This window comes from Pinus tabuliformis, chromosome 9 (assembly GCF_031772625.1).
Source record: "Pinus tabuliformis cultivar Carrire ecotype Pingquan chromosome 9, CPIR1, whole genome shotgun sequence".
Classification (NCBI taxonomy): Eukaryota; Viridiplantae; Streptophyta; class Pinopsida; order Pinales; family Pinaceae; genus Pinus; species Pinus tabuliformis.
In genome coordinates this window covers 405,201,025-405,224,773 of record NC_142307.1, presented here as the reverse complement: position 1 = coordinate 405,224,773, position 23,749 = coordinate 405,201,025, and the positions used below count along the sequence as shown (strand labels likewise).

General features: G+C 36.2%; 1 protein-coding gene across 1 annotated transcript; it reads right to left on the bottom strand.

The window, feature by feature from the left end:
• Window positions 1-818: 818 nt before the first annotated feature.
• Window positions 819-4,567, bottom strand: LOC149148865 (cyclin-dependent kinase B1-1-like). The gene is made up of 8 exons (XM_089441415.1): window positions 4,311-4,567; window positions 4,066-4,207; window positions 3,891-3,952; window positions 2,737-2,857; window positions 2,442-2,535; window positions 1,572-1,641; window positions 1,233-1,371; window positions 819-1,105 (listed from the first exon to the last, which is right to left on the bottom strand). Exons 1-8 carry the CDS (start codon window positions 4,520-4,522, stop codon window positions 1,019-1,021), a joined length of 927 nt encoding a protein of 308 aa, XP_089297541.1. The 5' UTR covers window positions 4,523-4,567; the 3' UTR covers window positions 819-1,018.
• Between the last annotated feature and the right edge of the window lie 19,182 nt (window positions 4,568-23,749).

Below are 23,749 nucleotides of genomic sequence, written 5' to 3'. Positions count from 1 at the left end.
CATTCTCCTTTGGAAGTTGATCTGTATGGTGAGCATATGTTGTCTTTAGTGGAAGAGATTCTCTCCCGCAGTCCTATTAGTACATCTTGACACTAATAAGAAACTCCATCCCAATATGAAACTTGATTTGGATTCTTTGTCCATAAGGGTCATCACTCTGCCAATTCCACATTACTCCCTCAACGTCAAGGGAGGCCATGGATTGAATTTCTAATCCCATAGAGACTGTAATGCCTTTTGATGCCTTTATTCTCCCTCTATTCAAACTTAACATTGATGTAGTAGGGTCAAATCTACGCAAAGGAGTCTGTGTTTAGCCATATGCCTCACACCTCTAGAATAAAAAATGTTCCTACATAAAGGAGGAATGCCAATATGTAAATGACACATTCAAATATACATTATGAAGAAATCCCTTTTTTTTTCAAAAAACATCTTTATTACAAATTGTTTTCCTCGCAAGATTTTCATTTTTTAAAGAGAATGGAGGCAAATATTTAATGCATGGCCCTCCTTGTGATACTTAATGCATATGAGTTTCTTCTTCTAGGAGGATCTAGAATTCTCCTCCTTAAAGTTGTCATATAAGAAGTCAAAGAAACTGATATGATTACAATTGGGGGATTAATAAAATAAAATAACCAAACCTTATTTTGCTTTAAAATCAACCAAAACAATATGAATATTATATATAATCATTAAAAATTTTAATATTTTTACAAAAATATAACCAAACCTTACCAAACCTTTTATATTTTACATTTTAAAACTAATGGAATTCACAACGCAATATAAAAAAAATCCCTTCAAACTTATAATAACAAACTTGTAATAATAAATTAACAAATGTATCACATGAATTAAAGCAACTTTAACCGACAAAAGACGGTCCACTCGAACCATCAAACCTTGAACAGTGGAAACCCACTAAAACTACATTTTGCATCTACCCGTTCACAAACTTCCCTATGAAAATTTTAAATGTTGGAGAGGGACACATTCTCAAAATACTGTGTAGCTATGCTTTACTCAACTCAGAGAAATAAGGATGCAACAGAGCACGCTTGGCAGAGATTCTCTTCGAAGGGTCACATACCAGCAGTTTCTGCAGTAATAACAAAACACACATCTGTTTACAAAAAGCTCCTACACATTTATAAAAATGAATTAAAATTAATAATTATTTGACAAGATTAAGCTCACAAAAGCTTTCAATCAACGAGATGAGTTACCGATAACAAATCGAAAGCATCATCATCTAAATCCGGGACTTGGGTTCTGAGATCACAGGCCTCCCATTGAGGAAAAGGATGCCAATAACTGAGTTGTGAAACTCCCGGCCAAACTTCTTCATTTGGAGTTCCGAGTAAGCTTTAAAAATAAACAATAAAAATGCTTTTAACTCTTGGAGACCATTTAAAAACATTGGTAGACATTCAAATTTCAGCAATCACCAGTGTCCCCTCCCTTTCACTCTGTATTAACAATCTTTACAACATAAAAGCTTCCCAAAATATGCGTGACTCCACAAACATGACGAAGAAACGGTTAGAAGAGGACTTGAAGCTTACCTGAAGATCTCCTTAAGAATCTCGAAATCATTACATCCCACAAAGGGAGCCTTCCTTCTATACAATTCAGCTAATTCAATACAAAATAAAAGGTAAATATATCTAATAAATATATTGAAAAATAAAATTATAAAAAGGTTAGCTAGTCAAACTGTATCTTAAAAAGGGCCATTCTTTTATATGGGTTAGACATCCGTTGGAGCCATTTGACATGCTCTAGGGACTTGCATAAGTATAATGTTTTATACTAGAGTGAGGTTGTGTTGAAATTGGATGCGAGATTTTAAATGATGCTGAACGCCAGAGCTAAAAAGCAGAGGGACCAAAAAACATAATCCGAGGGGATAGATAGTCACACCCTCCCAAGGAAGTAATGGCAGCCTGGAAGTGTTATTGCAAGGGGCACATACGTGATGATTTTCTTGCTTCAATGCCATGTCATGGTTTCATGCCCTGAGCTTATCTCGATGGCCGATTCCCCGAATATTCGGCAATCGGACGAACATGGGCGCCCATGTCGGTTAGGGAATGGGAAATCGAGATAAGGATGCCGGGTTTCAAGAAGAAGCATGAAACAGACAAGTTGAAATAAAAACAGTATGACAAAGACAAGTTAAATAAAGAAAGAGTTGCTTGCTTCCATGTGGCAGCATGAATCAGGTAATTTGGATTCAAAAAAGACAGAATCCAAGCCGTTCCGGAAAGGAAAATGAGATTTTTGGAAACTCCGTTGGCTTCATTCGTCCAAAGGAAAAGTGATATAAAGTAAAATCTTCCACGTAAAAGGTTGGCTGAGTTTCAAAAAAAATAAAAACTACATAAAAGACAAAGATAACTGAGAAAAACCTAGTAATGGCCAGAGAAATGTACCAAAAATGCAGCCGACATTCCACATGTCGACAGAAAGAGAGTAGGTTTCCTGACCCAAGAGCAGTTCGGGAGATTTGTACCAACGCACCCCTAACTGCAAGAATGCTCGATTTGTCATTAAATGATATTCATGAATAAATACCAGGAATTTTATTATTTTAACGGCAATAAGCATTGTTATTCAATCTATTTTCTATATTCAATGAATTATGGCACATGTATATCTATTTTCTAATATAATATAAATCAAGCTTTTTTCGTACTAAAAAACATTGTTATTCAATCTGCTCTTTACCCCGTTCGTATAATCCTTGCTAGATAAATCGGTAGCTCTTCCAAGACAAAACCTTGCGATCTTCAGTGACACAAATTCCTCGTCCGCCGTTTCTATCCATATAGCCTTGGGATTCAGGCTTCTGCAAAACGGCAGACAAATTCATTGTAAGTGTCATGATAATAATGTCAGACAAATTCACAATCATAATAATCACAAGCTAATTCACTGCAATTATAATAACTTCTTGACTGTAACTACATTGAAGAATCGAAAGGGCCAGCCGCAAACTCAACCGTAGACTTTGCGGCCGGTTCTCCGATGACCGGAATCTATATTCGAGTTCTAGTTAAGAATGACCCTTTCCGAATCCAGATTTGGGTTAAGATGGTCCTTTTGAAGAGCCAACAGGATAATGCCAGATAAATTCAAATTCAACGCAACAAAAAAAAAATGAGTTCAGATAGCTTCACTATAAAAATAAATGTAGGTTTTAAAGACCTGAAACAAGATACACTAGTAAATTTACCTGTAATAATGTAAGGGTTTTAAGAGCCGGACAAATTCACCAAAACGATAATTTTAGTAAAGGAGCGAGACAAAATTGACGTCCTAGCAGTTTTAAAGAGACGAGAGAACATCATTGTAATAATAAGATTTTAAAGAAGCGGGAAAGATTCACTGTAACAACCTCAGTAGAGACTTTAAACAGCCCGGACAAACTTACCTTCTTAAAATTTAAATTTTCAAAGAGCAAAGACAAATTCAGTATAAAATTAAATTTAAGATTTTAAGGAGCCGAGGCAAATTCGATGTAATAATAAATTTAAGATTTTAGAGAACTAACACAAATTAACCGTTATAACAATATAAGGTTTTTAAAGAGCAGGACAAATTCTCTGTAAGAACTTCCGTAAATATGATAAAGAGACGAGACAATTTTACCTTTACAATATATTTAGAGTTTTTAAGTTTTAAAGAGCCGAGAAGAACCGAGTCGAATTTGCGTTGATAACTAATTTTAAAGTTTAAAAGAGCTTAATTAATTTGCGTTAATAATTAATTTTAAAGTTCAATATAAGGAAGTGGTTAGACAAATCCACTGTAAAGCTTTAACGGGTACAGACAAATTCATAGTGACAGCTTCAATAAAGATTTTAAAAAGACGAGATAACCTGTGCATGACGCCATGGCCGTGCATAGAAGCAACGCCTTTCACCAGCTCGTACATAATTTTCTGTAAAATATCACACCGTTAACCCTCAAAACCACAATTTTAACATACAATCCCCAGGTTCAGTTAAAGCTTTAAATCTCCATGTAGAAATCGACAAAATCACCTCGCCGCACCTTGATAACCAGGGCCGGTATTGTGAGCGACAGCACCCTATATCTGTTGATAAATAAATAAAGATCCGACTTCATATCGTCAAATACCATATGAAGGCGAAAATTGCCATTTCGACGCTTACAGCGTTCCACATCTCGCAACCTGCAGACATAGATATCGACAAAACGAGCAAACTGAAATTAACATTCCCCGCCCTGAATAAATTAGTGAGCGAATTCTGCTAATAACAATAAAATAGTTATACTTGACTATGTTGCAGGCGCTGTCGGACAGCATCCGTAAAATTGATATCTCTCTGATATAAGTGGGAGGAATTCCTTCATCAAAATCAGTGTAAGCGACCTTGAGAGTCACCTCCTCCCGAGTTTCTAGCATTATGCCCTTATAAATATCTCCTTCCACATCATCTTCTATCAACTGCCACTTTCTATACTTCGGAATGTTATCAAGATTCATGTTACTGCTACAAAATTGAAAACTATGAGCTGATTTTCCCTTCAAACAAAGCCTCGGGTGATGGCGGAGCAGGGTGAAAGCACGCTTTTAAAGGCCCTTAGGGGTGACTTTTCCACTTCCCTTTCCTGTTGCCATGTCACCATGGCGTGTATTGGTCCCTGAAATACAAATATTATCCATTATTGCGAGGAGTTTATGGATTTTATGAGTTTTGTTCACGTTTTTGGGATAGTGTCTTGTAACCTTACATGTGTTTCATTTTTTTGCGCATGAGTTTTTAATTACGCCATAAAGCGTTTCCCTCTAAAATCAACTTCCTTTTTAGATTAAGTGTACATTTTTAAGCCTTTGATTTACATGTTAGACCATTAGAATAATTTTAGCCATACGATTGATTCGATTGGTATTCCGGTACGGTAAGGTATTAAGGAACCTCGCCCTGGCTCGGCTTTACTTCCAGGGGCTTCTCGTAGTGGACACCTCACCCTTGCCCCAGCTCGGCCCTACTTCCATGGATCATCTGTATTTTCTTTCACTCTCTCTGCATCGAACGCTTAAAATCGAATGTCGCGGGCGTGGTGGAGGACAGGCAGGCTTAAAGCAGCTGCTGTTGTGGGAAAGGGGATTTGGCTGCTCTTCTTCTCTGTTTTATTTCAGGAATGCGACTCAACAAACCTCGCCATCTCTGTTACTTTCGACGCACTCACTTTCTCCTGGAACATTGGCATCCAGATACCGCTGACCAGGGTTTAGATGGGTTTGCTTTCCAGGGTAATCTCCTCTGTTTCAACAGGGTCTTTCCAAATTTTTGCAAGCAAACTGGTAACACATCTCTTTTATTTATTTTATCATTTTTTTTAATGCAAAGTAATAATTTATCTCTTTTTTTGTTATTCAGGTTAGAGGGACGAATTTTGCACTTGCGTTTTCCAAGGCAGCGAAAGATCTACACACTTGTTCCCTTGGAACGGCTACACATATGGTTACCTCTGATTTTGAACACGCTGCAGCTCATGGGCTTAATGTTTCCAAAACTTGGGCCTTCAACGATGGCCAATACAAAGCACTACAAACTTCTCCTGGTGTATATGATGAACAAGACTTTCAGGTCTATGCATAGGCCTTTGCAATATGTCAATCGTTGAATCCCTCCACCGATTTTTTGTTTTTTTGGGTGTCTGAATGTGCTGGCATTGCTTGTCTTTCTGAATCTCGTGCATGTTTTGGCTTCTCTGTTTTTTGATGAACCTAACTTCTATAAATACAATACAATCTTCAACCTTATGAAACGGGAAAAAATCCTACAATATTTAGGGTTTTCGGCCTAGCCTCTATGAATACAACCTTAGGACAATAACACCTAGCCTCTATGAATACAACCTCAAGACCCTAACATGCAACTGCATCATTGCGTGCAGAAATTCATTCGTCTCTCTTAACCCTAATTTTTATTTGCTTTATTTTTATTTTTTCCCTCAGAATAACCATCTTTTTCAGTGATAATTTGTGCTGAAAAAACCTTCCAGGTTAAATACGGGCCAATGTCTGCCTCCGGTTCATCAGAAGGTTCACCAGTGGAGAATGTTGACAGAGGCAATAGTTCCCACAGAAAATACCATAGTCGACACAGTAGGAAGTATCGAGGAGTTTCTAAGTCAGTTTCTCCAGGCCACAGTTTTGAAGACTGAAAAGGCTAACTGGCTAGAAGTTGTTGACATTTTCAGTGAGCTCTGAATAAGAGTATTCATATCCGATGGTGCTCAGAAATCGTGTCACAATCTGGTTCTTGAAAGGTTTGCTTGGAACTGGATTTTGAGCCAGTGCAAATTCCAAATGCTTTTTGATTGCAGGATTATGATCGGCATTATGCTAGGGGATTGGCTATTGTTAGAACTTAATTACTGAATTTGCAATGGATGAATTGTGTAATTGAATACTTCATACTTATAATTTGTGCAATGAAAGATGACCAACTAGCAACACATTTTGTTGCAGCTTATCTTTAGGTAGCTGGACTTTGCATCTTTGTTTTTTCCTTTGTTGTATAAAATGTTGACTATTTGCACATTCTTCTTCATGAGTAAGGTTATGTTAGTTGTCACATAAAATTGATTTACAGAGTGTTGTGTTGAGTTCTGTAGGCTATTCTAGGTTTTATTTGCATCTCTGTTCAAGATCAATGTTATCCAGTAGGACCTTTTAGACTTAAAGGAAAAAACTAAGTGGGAATTTGAAATTGTTTCTTTTAGATTGCAAATAATTGGTGGTTGTTGTCATAGTAATTATGCTAGGGGATTGGCTATTGTTAGAACTTAATTACTGAATTTGCAATGGATGAATTGTGTAATTGAATCCTTCATACTTATAATTTGTGCAAAGAAAGATGACCAACTAGCAACACATTCTGTTGCAACTTATCTTTAGGTAGCTGGAGTTTGCATCTTTGTTTTTTCCTTTGTTGTATAAAATGTTGACTATTTGCACATTCTTCTTCATGAGTAAGGTTATGTTAGTTGTCACATAAAATTGACTTACAGAGTGTTGTGTTGAGTTCTGTAGGCTATTCTAGGTTCTATTTGCATCTCTGTTCAAGATCGAATTTGAAATTGTTTCTTTTAGATTGCAAATAATTGGTGGTTGTTGTCATGGTAAAAATTTCCTAAGTTTGTAGTTCTACTTTTTCTTTTTACCTTGATCAATTTGGGAAAGCTATTAACACCATTTTTTGGCATTCCCTGCAAGCTTCCACCACCCATTATTTCATCGTTAGTATATAGTAAAAGAAAAGATGACTGTTTTTGCCTGTGTGGGAACATTTCTCAGTGCTTTTATCAACTTAGAATTTTCCTTCATCTCTAGTTGAACATCCTTGCTATGCTATTTGGTCTCTCTGGTTCTGATAAAATAAAGCAGGGGTGTGGTGGTACTGGGAAAGGGGGGAAAATAGGAGAAATAGACAAATTGGGAAAGGTCTGCATCTAACATTGGCTGTCATTGACAGAGTCTAGCTTTCTGAAGAAAGTCCCAAGAGCTTCTATATATATTCCCCAGTTCAACAGTCACAATAATGAAAAGGGAGTGAGTGTACTTAGAACTGTTGACACTAGTAGTTTAATTCTTGTTCCAATTCTTTTTGTGCAAGATAACTCACTTTATGCTACAACACAATAGATGTCATGGAAAACTGGTTACCTTACACTACCTGTGCAGGTGTTTTTCTGATTGGCATGGAACTCACTCAAGGAGGTTCACAGCTCTAAAAAATTGCAGGAAAGAATCTAGTTTGCAATGAAATGTGTTTGGCCTGTGACCTGGACGGTAATTACTTAAAAAAATTTCTTCCTATTAGGAAAAATGAGTTGGCAAAATTGTTAATTGGCATCGAATATTTTATCATATGTTTGTAGGGATTCTAGCAAGTTCTATTCAAATCTAACAATCCATCGGAGGCGTTGCATTGGTTTGAGAGAATGAATGGAAAAGGCATTGCTCCAAGTTCGTTTACATATTCCATTCTAATTTCTAGTTTATGCAAGGCGAACAGATTGGAAAAGGCATTGATGCTTCTTGAACAGATGGACAAGAAGGGCTTTCCGCCTTGCCCTGTTGCCTATTGTAGTTTGATTGATGCACTTGGTAAGGCACGCCGTTATGATGCGGTAGTGGAATTATTTAAGGAAATGAAAGAAAATAGCACTCCTTCCAGCTCAAGGTTCTATGCAGTGATGATTAAACACCTTGGTAAAGCGGGGCGTATTGATGCAGCCATTAAACTGTTTGAAGAAATGCAAGTCAGGGATGTATTCCTGATGTGTATTCCTACAATGCATTAATGTCTGGCCTGGTAAGAGCAGGCATGGTTGATGAAGCTCATTCATGGCTTAAAAAAATGCAAGATCGAGGATGTAAACCTGATATTAGTAGCCATAATATAGTTTTGAATGGTTTGTCTAAGGCAGGTGGGCCAACAGAGGCCTTTAAGATGTTCGAGGAAATGAAAAATTCGGGGATTCAGCCAGATGCCTTATGTTACAACACAGTTCTTGGTGCACTTAGCAATGCGGGCATGTTTGATGAAGCAGTGAAATTAATGAAGGAAATGTCTTCTAAAGGATTTTCGTATAATTTGATTACATATTCTTCAATATTAGAGGCTATGGGCAGAGTTGATGAAGACTTCAAACCATTCATTCAATAAGGAGGTCTTTTGATTCTCCTGTGCTTCCTGGTCGATAGTGATGGTTGCATTCGTGGCTTGGCTTTCTGGTTTCAGTGGGGATGATGGATTTCCTGAACGGTGAACCTCACGCAAAATGAGAGTTGCCTTGCCACTGTTTCATATGTCTGGAATATTACCATTTGTAATTTCTTTATCATCTTGATTATTACCAAAAACATGCAGGAATCATGTTCAAAGTAAGCTGCTTATACAAAATGGAATCTGTATTGTGGCCATTTTACACAGGTCATCTTGGTAAGCATATTTTGTTGCTTGCTTATTTTCTTGTCATCTGAGCAGCATTATCCTTCCTGTACTAATTAAAGTCCCCAACTATAAAATATGCAACTCACATAACCTAATGACGAAGTAAGAAAGGAAGACTAGACTGCATCCCTGGAAATAAACAACTCCTGTATGAAATCAACAACCAACACAATCTAGAGAAATATTATTATATCAACCATCAAAAACACAGTCTGTACAGAATGGGAGTTGTAGTTAACCAAATGTTTTACAATGACTTACTTCCACATCATTAACTGATCATGTGTAATAGCACAAAAGATAAACGGTTATGTTGCTCTTTCTATAAGGCTTGGCCCGATTAGATTTGTATCAACTAGTTGAAAGGGTGATCACTTAACGAGGGTTTCTGTTATCATTAACCTACTCATCCTAATTGTTTCTTCCCGGGTAAGGTAGGTGCCCTACAAGCCTGGGTGGTCAAAGGTATCCATGGAGAAGGCTTATCAAAAGGGTAATTGCTTAACAAAGTTTGCTGGTATAGTTATCCTGCTTTGGTTAAACTTTAAAGCATAGCTAACATTTTTGGCTGAGACAGGCCAAAAAATTTGAAAATTTGTGAATAATTCAATGTTGTATTATTCAGTTCTAATTGGATCTGATCTGGTTGCAATACAGGCCAAAAAATTTGAAAATTTGTGAATAATTCAGTTTAGCTGTATTATTCAGTTCTAATTGGGTCTGATCTGGTTGCAGTATTGTTTACTATTGAAACTAAATCCCTAATTTTAACCCGAATTATGTTTCAAGTGTTAAATCCCTAAGCTCCTTGGTTGTGCCCAGATTGCTGTTCGTGGAGGCTGATTTGAGAGACATGCTGTTGACGGACGATCAGCCATGAATTGAAATGTCAAATCAATATCCAGAGCTAATATGAATCCATCCTATTACCATTCAAAAAAACGTTTCTGGTATAAAGAGCCTCTGCATATATAGAATCTACCTTAATAGTGAATGTGAGGCCAACTTTTATCTCCCCACAGTAGGTCTGGTCTGGAAGGACAACATTGTAGGAAGTCGGGGGTAGGCTTCCTTCCATGAGTACTCCCTCCAGGGGAATGTTGTGCAAAGAAAGATGACCAACTAGCAACACATTCTGTTGCAACTTATCTTTAGGTAGCTGGACTTTGCATCTTTGTTTTTTCCTTTGTTGTATAAAATGTTGACTATTTGCACATTCTTCTTCATGAGTAAGGTTATGTTAGTTGTCACATAAAATTGACTTACAGAGTGTTGTGTTGAGTTCTGTAGGCTATTCTAGGTTCTATTTGCATCTCTGTTCAAGATCAATGTTATCCAGTAGGACCTTTTAGACCTAAAGGAAAAAACTAAGTGCGAATTTGAAATTGTTTCTTTTAGATTGCAAATAATTGGTGGTTGTTGTCATGGTAAAAATTTCCTAAGTTTGTAGTTCTACTTTTTCTTTTTACCTTGATCAATTTGGGAAAGCTATTAACACCATTTTTTGGCATTCCCTGCAAGCTTCCACCACCCATCATTTCATCGTTAGTATATAGTAAAAGAAAAGATGACTGTTTTTGCCTGTGTGGGAACACGACTTCATTTCTCAGTGCTTTTATCAACTTAGAATTTTCCTTCATCTCTAGTTGAACATCCTTGCTATGCTATTTGGTCTCTCTGGTTCTGATAAAATAAAGCAGGGGTGCGGTGGTACTGGGAAAGGGGGGAAAATAGGAGAAATAGACAAATTGGGAAAGGTCTGCATCTAACATTGGCTGTCATTGACAGAGTCTAGCTTTCTAAAGAAAGTCCCAAGAGCTTCTATATATATTCCCCAGTTCAACAGTCACAATAATGAAAAGGGAGTGAGTGTACTTAGAACTGTTGACACTAGTAGTTTGGTTCTTGTTCCAATTCTTTTTGTGCAAGATAACTCACCTTATGCTACAGCACAATAGATGTCATGGAAAACTGGTTACCTTACACTACCTGTGCAGGTATTTTTCTGATTGGCATGGAACTCACTCAAGGAGGTTCACAGCTCTAAAAAATTGCAGGAAAGAATCTAGTTTGCAATGAAACGTGTTTGGCCTGTGACCTGGACGGTAATTACTTAAAAGAATTTCTTCCTATTAGGAAAAATGAGTTGGCAAAATTGTTAATTTGCATCGAATATTTTATCATATGTTTGTAGGGATTCTATCAAGTTCTATGGGTTAGTTTTGCCAAGTACTGAAAAGTAATACGTTTTTTTTCCAATGTCAATTTGAAATGGACCAGTAAATATTGGTGCCATGCTTTAGTGTTTTAGAGATCATTTTCTATTTATGTCCCATTGTTTAAACAACTACGAGATAGAGAAATTCGTCTTTCTATGAGGAATTTTCAACTTCAAAAGAAGTCAAAATGGCACAAGTGTTTTTTGTTTTAGGAATTCTCCAACATTTGTACCTTGCTCTGCTGCAGTGGGATCATATTAGAATATCTGAAAACAAATATCTAAACATTTTAATACTCACAATAAATTCTATTGTAGACCTTGGTGTTCTCCTTGTGTTTTAGACATTATCCCACCTTAAAATGTCTATTAAGTATCTAATAGAGATGCGAGGAAAGAATTACCGAGAGAAGTTGCAAGTGGGTTAATGTAATGGTTGGAAATTTACAAATTGCCTGTGGAGCTCCTAAGTCACCATGAAATCATGGTTGTTGAAGGATCACATAGTTACATTTGAGCCTATGACCTGGACGGTACTTAAAAGAATTTCTTCCTATTAGGAAAAATGAGTTGGCAAAATTGTTAATTGGCATCAAATATTCTATGGGTTAGTTTTGTCAAGTACTGAAAAGTAATACGTTTTTTTTCCAATGTCAATTTGAAATGGACCAGTAAATATTGGTGCCATGTTGATCATATTAGAATATCTGAAAACAAATATCTAAACATTTTAATACTCACAATAAATTCCATTGTAGACCTTGATGTTCTCCCTGTGTTTTAGACATTATCCCACGTTAAAATGTCTATTAAGTATCTAATAGAGATGCGAGGAAAGAATTACCGAGAGAAGTTGCAAGTGGGTTAATGTAATGGTTGGAAATTCACAAATTGCCTGTGGAGCTCCCAAGTCACCATGACATCATGGTTGTTGAAGGAGCACATAGTTACATTTGAGCATTTTTCTTTACTGACTCAGACTCAAAATCAGACATATTAGAGCATAATCATTTCAGTATTAAACCTTATAATAGCAATGAGAGGTTAAACTTAATATGGATAATGATAAAACAATTATTGCTTCTCCATTTTTTGTACAATTCAAAAATCATTGTTATCCATATTTTCTTATGTATGGAAGCAAGCATGTTCCTGTTTGTTTGAAGCCCAATTTGTTCAGCTCTGGGAATTTACTCATGAAAAGGTTGGTGCTCTTAAGAAATTTTATTCACTACAGCTGGACCTATACATGATGCATAAGAAGCTGGACCAAACACTCTTAGGGTAGGAAGACTACTGAAGAGGAGCAATGAAACCATGCTTTATCTTATCTCATGACCTTTGTTTGAGTGATCTTACCAAATTTCATAATGTTTTCAGAACTTGGGCCTTCAATGACGGCCGATACAAAGCACTACAGACTTCTCCTGGTGTATATGATGAACAAGACTTTCAGGTCTGTGCATAGGCCCTTGCAATATGTCAATCGTTGAATCCCTCCACCGATTTTTTGTTTTTTGGGTGTCTGAATGTGCTGGCATTACTTGTCTTTCTGAATCTTGTGCATGTTTTGGCTTCTCTGTTTTTTGATGAACCTAACTTCTATAAATACAATACAATCTTCAATCTTATGAAACAGGAAAAAATCTTGCAATATTCAGGGTTTTCGGCCTAGCCTCTATGAATACAACCTTAGGACAATAACACCTAGCCTCTATGAATACAACCTCAAGACCCTAACATGCAACTGCATCATTGCGTGCATAAATTCATTCGTCTCTCTTAGCCCTAATTTTTATTTGCTTTATTTTTATTTTTTCCCTCGGAATAACCATTTTTTTCCGTGATAATTTGTGCTGAAAAAACCTTTCGGGTTAAATGGGTAAAGTTTCATTGCACTGGTAATATCTATGAATGAAATAACTTTATTGGGTCATAGGGAATATTTTGGATATTATCAGTATATGTATAAAGCATTAATATGTGTTTTGCAGAAAATTTCCCATGTATTAACAATTGATGGCTATGAAGATGTGCCAACCAATTATGAGAAGTCATTACTGTAATGCCCCACTTAAATCTTATCCTACAAATTGTGCTAATATTTACATTATCTGAAAATATTGAGAAATATTGGTCTAAAATAAATTTATGATTTCCATTATTCAAATTCCCCACTTACCTTCTCAATTTGAATATTGTGTAGGATATGGTTTCCTTCTATTAATTCAAAATATATTTATTCATTTCACATTCCCCAATGTACCCTCACATTTACTAAGGAGAAGACAAAGTCCTCTCCATCTTATCATCAATATATATTTATTCATTTCACATTCCCCAATGTACCCTCACATTTAATTGGGAGAAGACATAGTCCTCCCCATGTAATTACACTTCACATTCCCAAATGTACTTTTCAGATTTACTTGGGAGAAGACACGATCCTTCCCCATTAAATTCTCAATTTTAAATTCATATCACAATTCCAAATGTACTCTAGCTTGGAAGAGAAGTCAACCAAGGATGGGTGAGAGTTAATGACATTAATGAGAGGTGGTTGAGGAAAGAGGGTATAAAAGGGAAGGGGGAAGGAAGAAGAGGGGGGTGGGGAGTCTTGCTTAGGATTGTGGGGGTTGGTTGTGATTGTTTGGCCTTGTTATGATTTTTGGGAGACCTTGGAAACCTGTGGAGGTTTCTTGGGTTGAGGGGAGGAAAGTATCATTTTCTAGTTTTGCACATTCTTCTTGAGGACACACTATACCTGGTTGGACTTGGGCACGGAGGGCTAGGGAACCTGTGGAGGTTTCCTGGGCTAGGAATTTATTTCCTAGTTGGCTGGGAGGTAAATCCGGTTGGGTCGGCCAGAAGGAGCGTTCAGCTGGAGCTATCAGACAAAGGTATCGTCATCAACCGCCGGAACAGGTATTTTTCTATGGACTACTCTTGTTAAGTTGACATCAATGGAATGCTCACCTTAATTTATGTTGCTTATGATAAAATGATTAGATGTTAAATGTTTAAAGATATGTGAAAAGGTCAGCAAGCTCCTTTTATTATTTATAAATTAACAGGAAAATAGATATATTAGTGTATAACGAAATAAAGGCTCTAATAATAGGATTCAGGTTCTTACACATGGTATCAGAGCTTTGGTTCAAAATCTGGACCCAAAGCCCACTAAACCCACAATTTATACTTTCCACAAGTCTCCTTGTCATTTGATGTGAATCCCCACCCATGGCTACTGGCCTTTACTTCTGCCAGGATCCCATATTCCATTCGCATTTAGTTTGAATCTGCCCTTTCCTCCACCAATCTGATGGCTAGTCTGAGGAGCTTCTGTGTTTTATAATTGATTTTTTTTTTGCGCTAGCCAATTATCTGAGAACAACATAAGGATTAGACTCTCTGCAAGATAAATCTGGGCATGTGCAGTTCATAGAGGGACCAACAAAGTCTAGCAGAGGCGGTCAACAATAAGCTGAGCTTCCCTCTTCTGTGATTTTATTTTACCACCGCTGAGTGCTTAAACTTGGCCACAAATACCTGGAAATTTGAAATCTTTAGAGCGTAATTTGGTGGAAACTTAATGCCAGCGTTAATGCACCAGGCAATCGGTACAGCTGCTATACTACAAGGCTCTGGATTGGAAAGCCGCCACAAGAATTTGCTCTAATTGTGGATTCAGGAAGCACTGTTACATATGTTCCATGTTCAACCTGTACACGATGTGGCAATCATGGCAAGTATACATTTGGTCCACATCAAGGGAGTTTAAAAGTCAAACTAATGTCTACATGTTAAAACTCATTGTTTGGTGAAAATCCTGCCTGGATTCTGTAAATAATAAACAAACTGACTTCTGCTTGGCTAATTCTATCCATCATTGTTGCTTACCAAAGTGTGGCGAGAAATTTGTTACTTGATAAACAAATTAATGTATATCTCTATCTAGAACATAGTAGCTTTCCGTGGACTTTCACTTATCTAGTGGAGTGTTGGGTTGTGGTGTCATAAAGAATGCATTGCTGCTCTGAGTATATGTTCATATTTATCCTTGATGTCTCAATTAACTGAATCCCTTTGAGCTACAGACTATGAGGAGGAAGTAACTTTTACGATTGGGTTACAAGAATAAGCAAGAAGCCTGAAATCCGAGGGAGAGGTTGAGATTCCTGAAATCCGAGACAGGCCTTTGCCGTTTCTGCTTCATGGTCCATCTCTCGCAGGCGAAGCAAGCGGTTCCGTCATAATATCTGATCGCGTTTCTGGGCCTAGCTTTAGCTGATTTAAGTCGCCGCATTCCTTTTGCTGAAGTAGCAGAGGAGGTTCATAATTGTATTTTGTGGATCGCATGCGGTAGAGTTCCGAGGCAATTTGTATCAAGCGTAGTAGTCCAGATGTTTTCGAATTTTATTTTTAAAGATGTTTTGGGATTTTATTTTTAATATTTTTTCCGTTATATTTATCATTTTTTTATAAATTAAATATATTTATATAATCAAAAATATATAATTTTATAAAAAAATTATTAAATTTTAAGAATTAAAAAAATCCCATGCTTAATCGTATGCTCAGATTCCTTTGTATTATAGTCGATAGATTTGCAGTATCGAATGCTCAAACTCTTTTGTATTATAGTCAATAGATTTACAGTAGTCCCACCGTGTTCACAAATTTGTGACGAACGACCGATTTACACTGTACAGTCGCCCAGTATTTCAGCGGATCTGTCGGTCAAAATAATATATTAATACATAATATCCCTCAATAATATCGGTAAAAATTATCCCTCAATGATACTGGATTCATGACATAATATTCCTCACGAAATTTATGCTTTTGTGACGACAGATTTATAGTGTCCCACTGTTTCTACGGATCTGTCGGTCAAAATCAATATATATTATATTAATATATATAATATGATATAATATAACCGGTAAAAATTACAGATTTACTATGGTTCATTATTTCTGTTTATTTAGTGTCATAATGAGATTTAGTGTCAATGGGATCTTGACTGCTTGTAGTCCGTCAATGATTTATTATTTTGCATTTTACGCCCATTCCTTAGCACTGGCTTTTGTTAAGTTCCTCTAAACCCTTTGATATCTTCGACCGTCCCAAAAGCTGGTAGCGAGGTGTAAGTTGTAACTAGTAAGGATTAAATCCCAATTATCCTCATTTGATGAAAGGAAATGCTGAAAGTTAGTGCCATAAGAAGAAATTCAGGAATAAAAAAAAAAAAAAACTAAATTCCAGACGACCTTTTTATGCACATTGCAGCCAAGCACTTCGAGTTTGCCAAGTAGGTTACATACTGTGTTGTGTTAAGTTTCTGTTTTAAATGGAGGGTGACATGCGTATTACTCTAATGCAAGCCACTTTTATGCAGCATATACTTATTACTTGTGTTGTAGCCATTTGTCTGAAGTGGATTATGATAGAGAAGTTGCTGGAGACTCATTTAATATTTTAATCCATTCAGAAGAAAATATGTACCATTTCACTCAGTGGTTTATATATATAGCAAATCAGAGCAAAAATTAAATTCCAGATGACCTTTTCATGCACACGCAGCGAAGCACTAAGAGCTTGTCAAGTAGGTTACATACTGTGTTATGTTAAGATTTTGTTTTAAATGGAGGTATGCTGATCAAGCCATTTGGATAAATATCATTTGATTGTGTGCGTGCACTGGAGTATCTCTTCAACCCTAAAGATTCATTGAAAATCAGATAAGTGGCAGTGAAGAAGGTTGGTTTTGTTCTGAATTTTTTTTTTGGTGAAAGAAAATTAGGCTCGATCCTCATTAGGGCGTCATACTCTAAAATAATACATCCTTATTTATATGTTTTGAAGACCTGTGGAGGAGAAACATTTTCAGGACATTTGACCCTTTCTTAAAGAGATCTAAGGGATGTCTTATCCCTGCAAAGAAGATAGTAAATATTGCGGCCTTGTGATTAAGGTATGTCCTCATAATTTTTGAATTTAAGAGCACAAATTGTAATAGTAAGATCTATTCTCGGCCTTAGGTTTCTTCAGAAGTTGTAGACCAATAATTTTGACAATGGCAAGGAATGATGATTACTATTTCCATTCTCTCCACGATTTTAAGGTTTCAATATGAGCCACATTGCAATGTCTCAGCCTTATTGCATAACAACGAAGATTCTGAGTTTAATTGCAGTGGTCAAATTACAACCACAACACTCTCCTTTAGGTGATGTCTAGAATTTCAATTCACTAAGTATAGATCTATGTCTATCAAGGGGAATTGAGCCGACCTATGCTAGATAAAGAACCAAGCAGTTATAGCTAAATGTTTCGATCTCATTCTTCAGGCTGGCTTGAAGTCTTTATTTCTTGTTGAAGACTGTCATGAAAGTTTGCGTATTTATCAGTGATCTAATTACATCATCTTCTTCAACAATCATCTCAAACTAGAATTGATCCTTGTGGATGATCTAGATTCAAATCTGTCATATTCTTGAGGCACCAGTAACATCAGTACGTCTAATTTGGGAATTTGGTCCTCAAAAGTGAGTTCAATTTGAAGAGATGATATAGCTCAAGCATGTTAACAAAAGTTTAGCACCCATGTACAAATCATTGAAGCCTCATCATTTATAGCATGTCTGTGTAGTCTAACATATTGGTAAATGAAAAGGTAGTGTAGGATGTGTGAATTGCATTAGCTTTCAGCCTGGTGTAGTTCTTCATGGACTATCATAACCAAGTTTATAGATATAGCAAGGCATTGACATATACAGGCTGGTGGGAAAGTATCCAATCATCCAGGAACATTAATTCAGCCTTGCAATAGTTGGGCTATATATATACTTGACAGGGATTGTTGATTCTGAGTAAAAAGTCAAGGAACAGAACAATTATAAGGATATCACCAGTCAGACTTATATCATTATCACAGGATATCGTCATCAATGCGCTAGAATATGAGAAATTTCCAGTCCGGAAAATTCTGTTCATACTCTATTCTATTTTGTGCGTGAGTAGCCATTCTAGAAATTTTCAACATGTGGAACTCTGCTTCTGAATTGTGTTTATTCTATTGGGTACTTTATTGCAGTCTAATTCGGTACTCGGCTTGGTACTTGATAGGTTTCCTGGTAGTGGAAATTACAGTGAGTTCACTTTACTCTTTGTCAATGAAAAATTGAGATGCATGAAATGCAACACTGTCTTTCTAATCCAGCAGAAACAACATAACATGAACAAGATTCTGATAATTGTAAGTGCTGAGAAGCAAATACAAGAGACAATGAGATATACCTGTAGATTATAACCCTTGTGTTGATAACTCCAAAACAGAGAGCAATATTCACAGGCAAGTTCAAAATTCGAAAAAAAAAAAAAAAGCTTTTCAAGACATCATATACATTTGTGCAGAAATGCCGATACTAACTATAGTAGAGGGTGCACCTTCAAGACACACTTCATGTATATATGGATGTAGGAAGAAGATGATCTGTAGTTACATATAGAAGAGTCCAACAAAGAAAAACTTTCAACGTTATAGATAACATAAATAACTGTCAATCTGTTACTCTTTAATTGAAGGTGAACAGTAACTCAATCCAACGATGATTATTGTTATAACAAGCAATGTGGTTCAGGCAAGAAATTGGACAACTTTGGAATCCCTCCAGTTTGCATTATCAAGCTAAACGTGTTGTATCTTAAGGTGGGAGACGATTTCTGCCTAGTCAAGTAAAAGTGGGACAAAGTTGTCTTTAGGTTTAATTAAGAAGATCCTCCCAAGATTATACCTCTTACCACTTGGTATGCATTCATTATGATAGATATATCTACTAACATTTAATTTGATCTAAACCATAGCAACTAGATAGCCACATGTGTTTGATCACCATTTTTCATGATTCTGAAAGGGTGTGAGTTGTTGCTTCCATCTGACGTTACTGACTTTATATTTATGTATAGTAGAATACCAAGCCCTCATGTAGGATTATTTTTGTTCTTATGTCATTCAGTATTTTTCAGCAAAAACCTCAATGATGACCTCATTGTTGCTTTACATTACATTTGCCTGAACCATGTTGATAGCAGCTGTTTCCTAAAGGAATTTGGTTCTTAGGCAACCACATTATATTTAGCCCTCCCTGTGTTTGAGTGAAACATGGGTAACATATATTTTATATAGGCTTATGTTAACTCAGTCTTCATATGCTTCCAGCATCAATATATATATGGAGACAATAACTAAATCTACTTAGGCCCAAAAACTTTCCATCTCAGTTTACAAGGAGTATATTCTTCCCCATGGATTAATGGTAATTTCCAAACCTGTCTATAGCTTCAGTATCATGAATTCCTTCTATATAAATACACGAAAACAAACAAAGAGTGCAGAAATAAAGGAATATAGTGGAATGAGAGGGAAAATGATGGAATAGATAAAAAGATTGGATGTTTGACAAAACTGCAAGAATAGATCAATAGATAAGATTTTATTAAACCTTCTGCAAGGCCAACCACCCTATGGGACAAGATCGCTTGTATACTATGCAACATTTCACATAAAATTCAAAAAAAACACAGCAATGCAAACCTAAAGATTACGACAAAAGAATAGGACAAAGCGATGGCATGTCCAGGTCAGCATTCAAAAAAGTTTTGGACTAATCTGAGTTGGTCTCCTTTGCTTTGAACTGGGATGGGTTTGTCCTTCCACTGTTGATTTCAGTACTCTGTCTCTACCATGCCTCGGTGGTGCAATGATCGAGAGTTCTCTATACCCTTTGTAATGAACCGACTAGTTTGTTATGAGAAAGATATGTGCATAGGAAATCAAACATTTTTGATCATCATCCTTACTGGGACAACGCTCATACACCACAGGTGTCTAAGACCAAAGACTACATAATATTAGTGGTTGTGGCAAGAAGGGAGAACATAACACAATGTTATTAAAATATGAATTATGGGCACAGGAGGTGATGAATTTTATATGGCACTGGTAAACCATGGACCTGTTAGCAGATCTTAAATCCTAACCCGACTAGCACATTGCATTTTAAGACTATTTATCTTTTCTACTTCTATCAACTAGCATATATATATATATATATATATATATATATATATATATATATATATATATATATATATATATATATATATATATATATATATATATATATATATATATATATATATATATTTCTTTTTATGTGGAAGAGAAATATTGTAGCAATGGAAGCTGAAATATGGCAAAGGATCCCAAAAGAGTTGTTGCATATGATTTTAGCGAGGCTGCCCATTAGGGTTCTTGGCAAAATGAGGACTGTGTGCAAACAGTGGAAACATCTACTGTCTTCCTGTGATGCCTTCGAAGGGCTGGTTCCAATTTGGTCGTTGTACTCCACCCCTGGGTTTTTATTTAGATCCATTGGAATCCAAAAGATGACGTGGATTCTTGGGTTATAGAAGAACGCAGTTCAGACATGTACAAAGTTCCTTTGCTCAATCACGTCGTTGTGAATACTTGCAAGGGCATATTCTGTTGTCATAGAAAAGGGGATATGTTGGATCTTTCCATAGGCATTCCCAGTGCCAGGAATTGGGTACAGCTGCCTCGTCCTCCAATACCTGCTTTTGTTTTCAATGGATTGGCTTTCGATTGTTCCACAAGGCGTTGCACTCTCCTGCTGGGCAGATATTCTAGTAGCAGGAGAAGAATTGTGATGTGTATTTATGATTCAGAATCCAACGCCTGGACTCAAGTTTCCATGATGGTCCCGGACCATATTCGGCCTACTGGAAAGTGTATCTTCTGTAATGGCAAGTTTTACCGGGTGTCTCTGCCTTCCAATCCCCCGAATCCCATCCCTAATCTCATGATAGCCTTCAATATTGCCGACGGGCTGTGGACAGAAATCCCGTTGCCACAGAGATGCAAAAGGATTAGTCCTGAAAATTTAGGGGATTACAATGGGCAAGTGGTGCTAGTGGAGCACAAGGGCCATGACTCTGTTCGCATATGGAAGTTGAATGAAGCAGAAGTATGGTGTGATGTAAAAAAAAACGAACCGTTTGGCAAAATGCAGCATTCCATTATTGGATTCAGTAGCAGTTAATAGCAGTGGGTTGGTAATGGTAATGGATCGGAAAATGAATATATCGATATATAACTGGAATGAGAAATTGATAGTCTGGCGATTGAGATTCCCTGGGCCTCGCATGTCTCAACGACCAATTCGAGTATCGATATCAGCCTTCGAATCTAACAACTTATGGTGGCCTCAACCATGATTTATATACTGATCCATTACTTAGGAAATTTTAGATGGTTGTGTTTTATTTCTCCTAGTTCTTTTTCTAAATTTCGATGATAATTGAAGTGCTGGGTTTATGAATATATTCTTTCTTTTTATCATATATTACCAGCGTAACATTTTTCATTTACTCAAACTATGGATCCTGAAACTTTATTGACAATTAAATTAGAATCGTGGAAGTTAGTTTCTAAACTTGCAGAGCTGTTTTATCTATATATGTAAAAGAGAAGTAAAAGGTATGAATAGAGAAGAAGATTATTCATCGTTATATGCAAAAGAGAAGTAAAAGGTATGAATGGAGAAGAAGATTTGGAGGCTTTTTGGTGTTTATTTTGCAGTTTTGAGATGGCTAGTAGTGTACCATAGCTTGATGGGAAAATGGTATCTGGTGCATCAAGATGAAGACTCTTTTCTACTTGTAAGAAATATGAGATATCCAAGTGTGAAGATGATGATAATGACTTTGTGAGTTTTTTTTTTTTTTTTTTTTTTTTTTTTTTTTTTTTTTTTTTTCTGATTCTATTTATTTTGAGAATGTAGTAAAAGAAAGAAAATGGTGTGATGACATGGATGAAGAAATCCAAACAATTGAGGAAAATGAGACGTGAGAGATAGTAAATCTTCTAGCAGAAAAAGGAGTTATTAGTGTGAGGTGAGTTTATAAACCCAGGAATGATGTATAATGCATAATTGAAAGGCACAAAGCACAACTTGTAGTCAAGGGTGCAAACGACAATATGGAAGAGAATATAATCAAACCTTTGCTCTTGTACAAAGAATGGAAACTGTTATAGTTGTCATGGCAATAGTAGCTCAATACAAATGATAAGTCCATCAAATGGATGTAAAATCAACTTTTCCCAATGAGGTATAAGTTAAGAAAAGCATTGTGTGGGTTCAAGCAGTTGCCAAATGCTTGGTATAGCTGCATTGACTCGTAACTATTGAGCAATGGTTTTAGTAAAAGTAGCAGGAAGCCAAACAATTACATCAAAGTTAGCAATGAAGGTGAAATTATCAAAGTTAGCAATGAAGGTGAAATTATAATTATTTGCTTGTATGTAGATGATTTTATTTTTACAGGAAATAATCTATCCATAGAAGAATCTAGATTAGCAGTCGAGAAAGAATTTGTAATAACAAAAATGGGCTTATTGAGATATTTTTTGGTATTAAAGTCGAACAAACAAATGAAAGTATCTTTATATCTCGAACCAAGTATGCAGGGGTTAGCTTGGAAAGATTTAGGAAGTTGAATAGCAAGCTAATGCCAACAATTATTGCATGGTGCATAACAGATGGAGGCCTTACAAAGATGGTCTAGTGGGGTAGAATTTTCTAGTGAAAATATTAGGATACACATTTACCCTTATTCTAGTGTTGAATAAAAATATCGTGAAAAGTAATGTGTTGCTAGTTTTGGATAAAAAGACCCTCAACTTTCTTCGCAACTTTGTGGTCACTGGCCACTTATGAAAGCAGTAGGCATCTTTAGAAATGCGGTGCCATTTAGAGGAAATACTAATAGCAACAGGGAAAAGGAAATTATTCCGTTCATTTAATTATTTTTCAATTGTCTGGTCATATTGTGAGCTGCAATATATATCACAAGATTGTTTTAGTACTAGTAAACAATGATTAAATATATAATAAATTTGAACCTTTTGACATTTACAGGACATTCCTCTCAATTTACAAAAAAATAAAGTATGAAAATCATGTTGGAAACAGTTCTGAAGTTTGGAGTTTTTATTTTATTTTCAAGATTAATTAAATGGGTTTGGAAGATTGGGACTTATCTATTCACTAAGGTTTTAAAGAAATTATATGCATAAAACTTATACTAACACCTCCTAGTGGAATTGATAGTGCACTAATTTGTTGCTTGCTATTATCTTGGTTTTGGTACCACCATATAGCATATACGGGTTCAAATTCTATTTTCCATGATGGACAGTTGAATCTGTTTCAACTCTAATTGTTATTGAGGGGTTCCACAAGGATGTCACATGAGCATTTATGATGCCCATTTTAACATAGATAGCCACCTATGTTAAGGTTCTATTTTGCAGTTCCATGTTATTTATGAACATTATATACATTTGGTTGGACACGTGAAAATCGATTGATGGATTGGATATTGATGATGGACATGTTGGATGTATGACCAAATGTATGACTTACTTGGTTACAAT

What these genes read in the sequence shown, in the direction of transcription:
- LOC149148865 (XM_089441415.1), bottom strand. Translation starts at nt 4,522, where the DNA reads ATGAATCTTGATAACATTCCGAAGTATAGAAAGTGGCAGTTGATAGAA. An exon ending in TACCGGCCCTGGTTATCAAG is followed by an intron (nt 3,953 to 4,065) that starts GTGCGGCGAGGT and finishes GATATTTTACAG; the next exon opens with AAAATTATGTACGAGCTGGT. An exon ending in GAATGTCGGCTGCATTTTTG is followed by an intron (nt 1,642 to 2,441) that starts GTACATTTCTCT and finishes GTATTGAATTAG; the next exon opens with CTGAATTGTATAGAAGGAAG.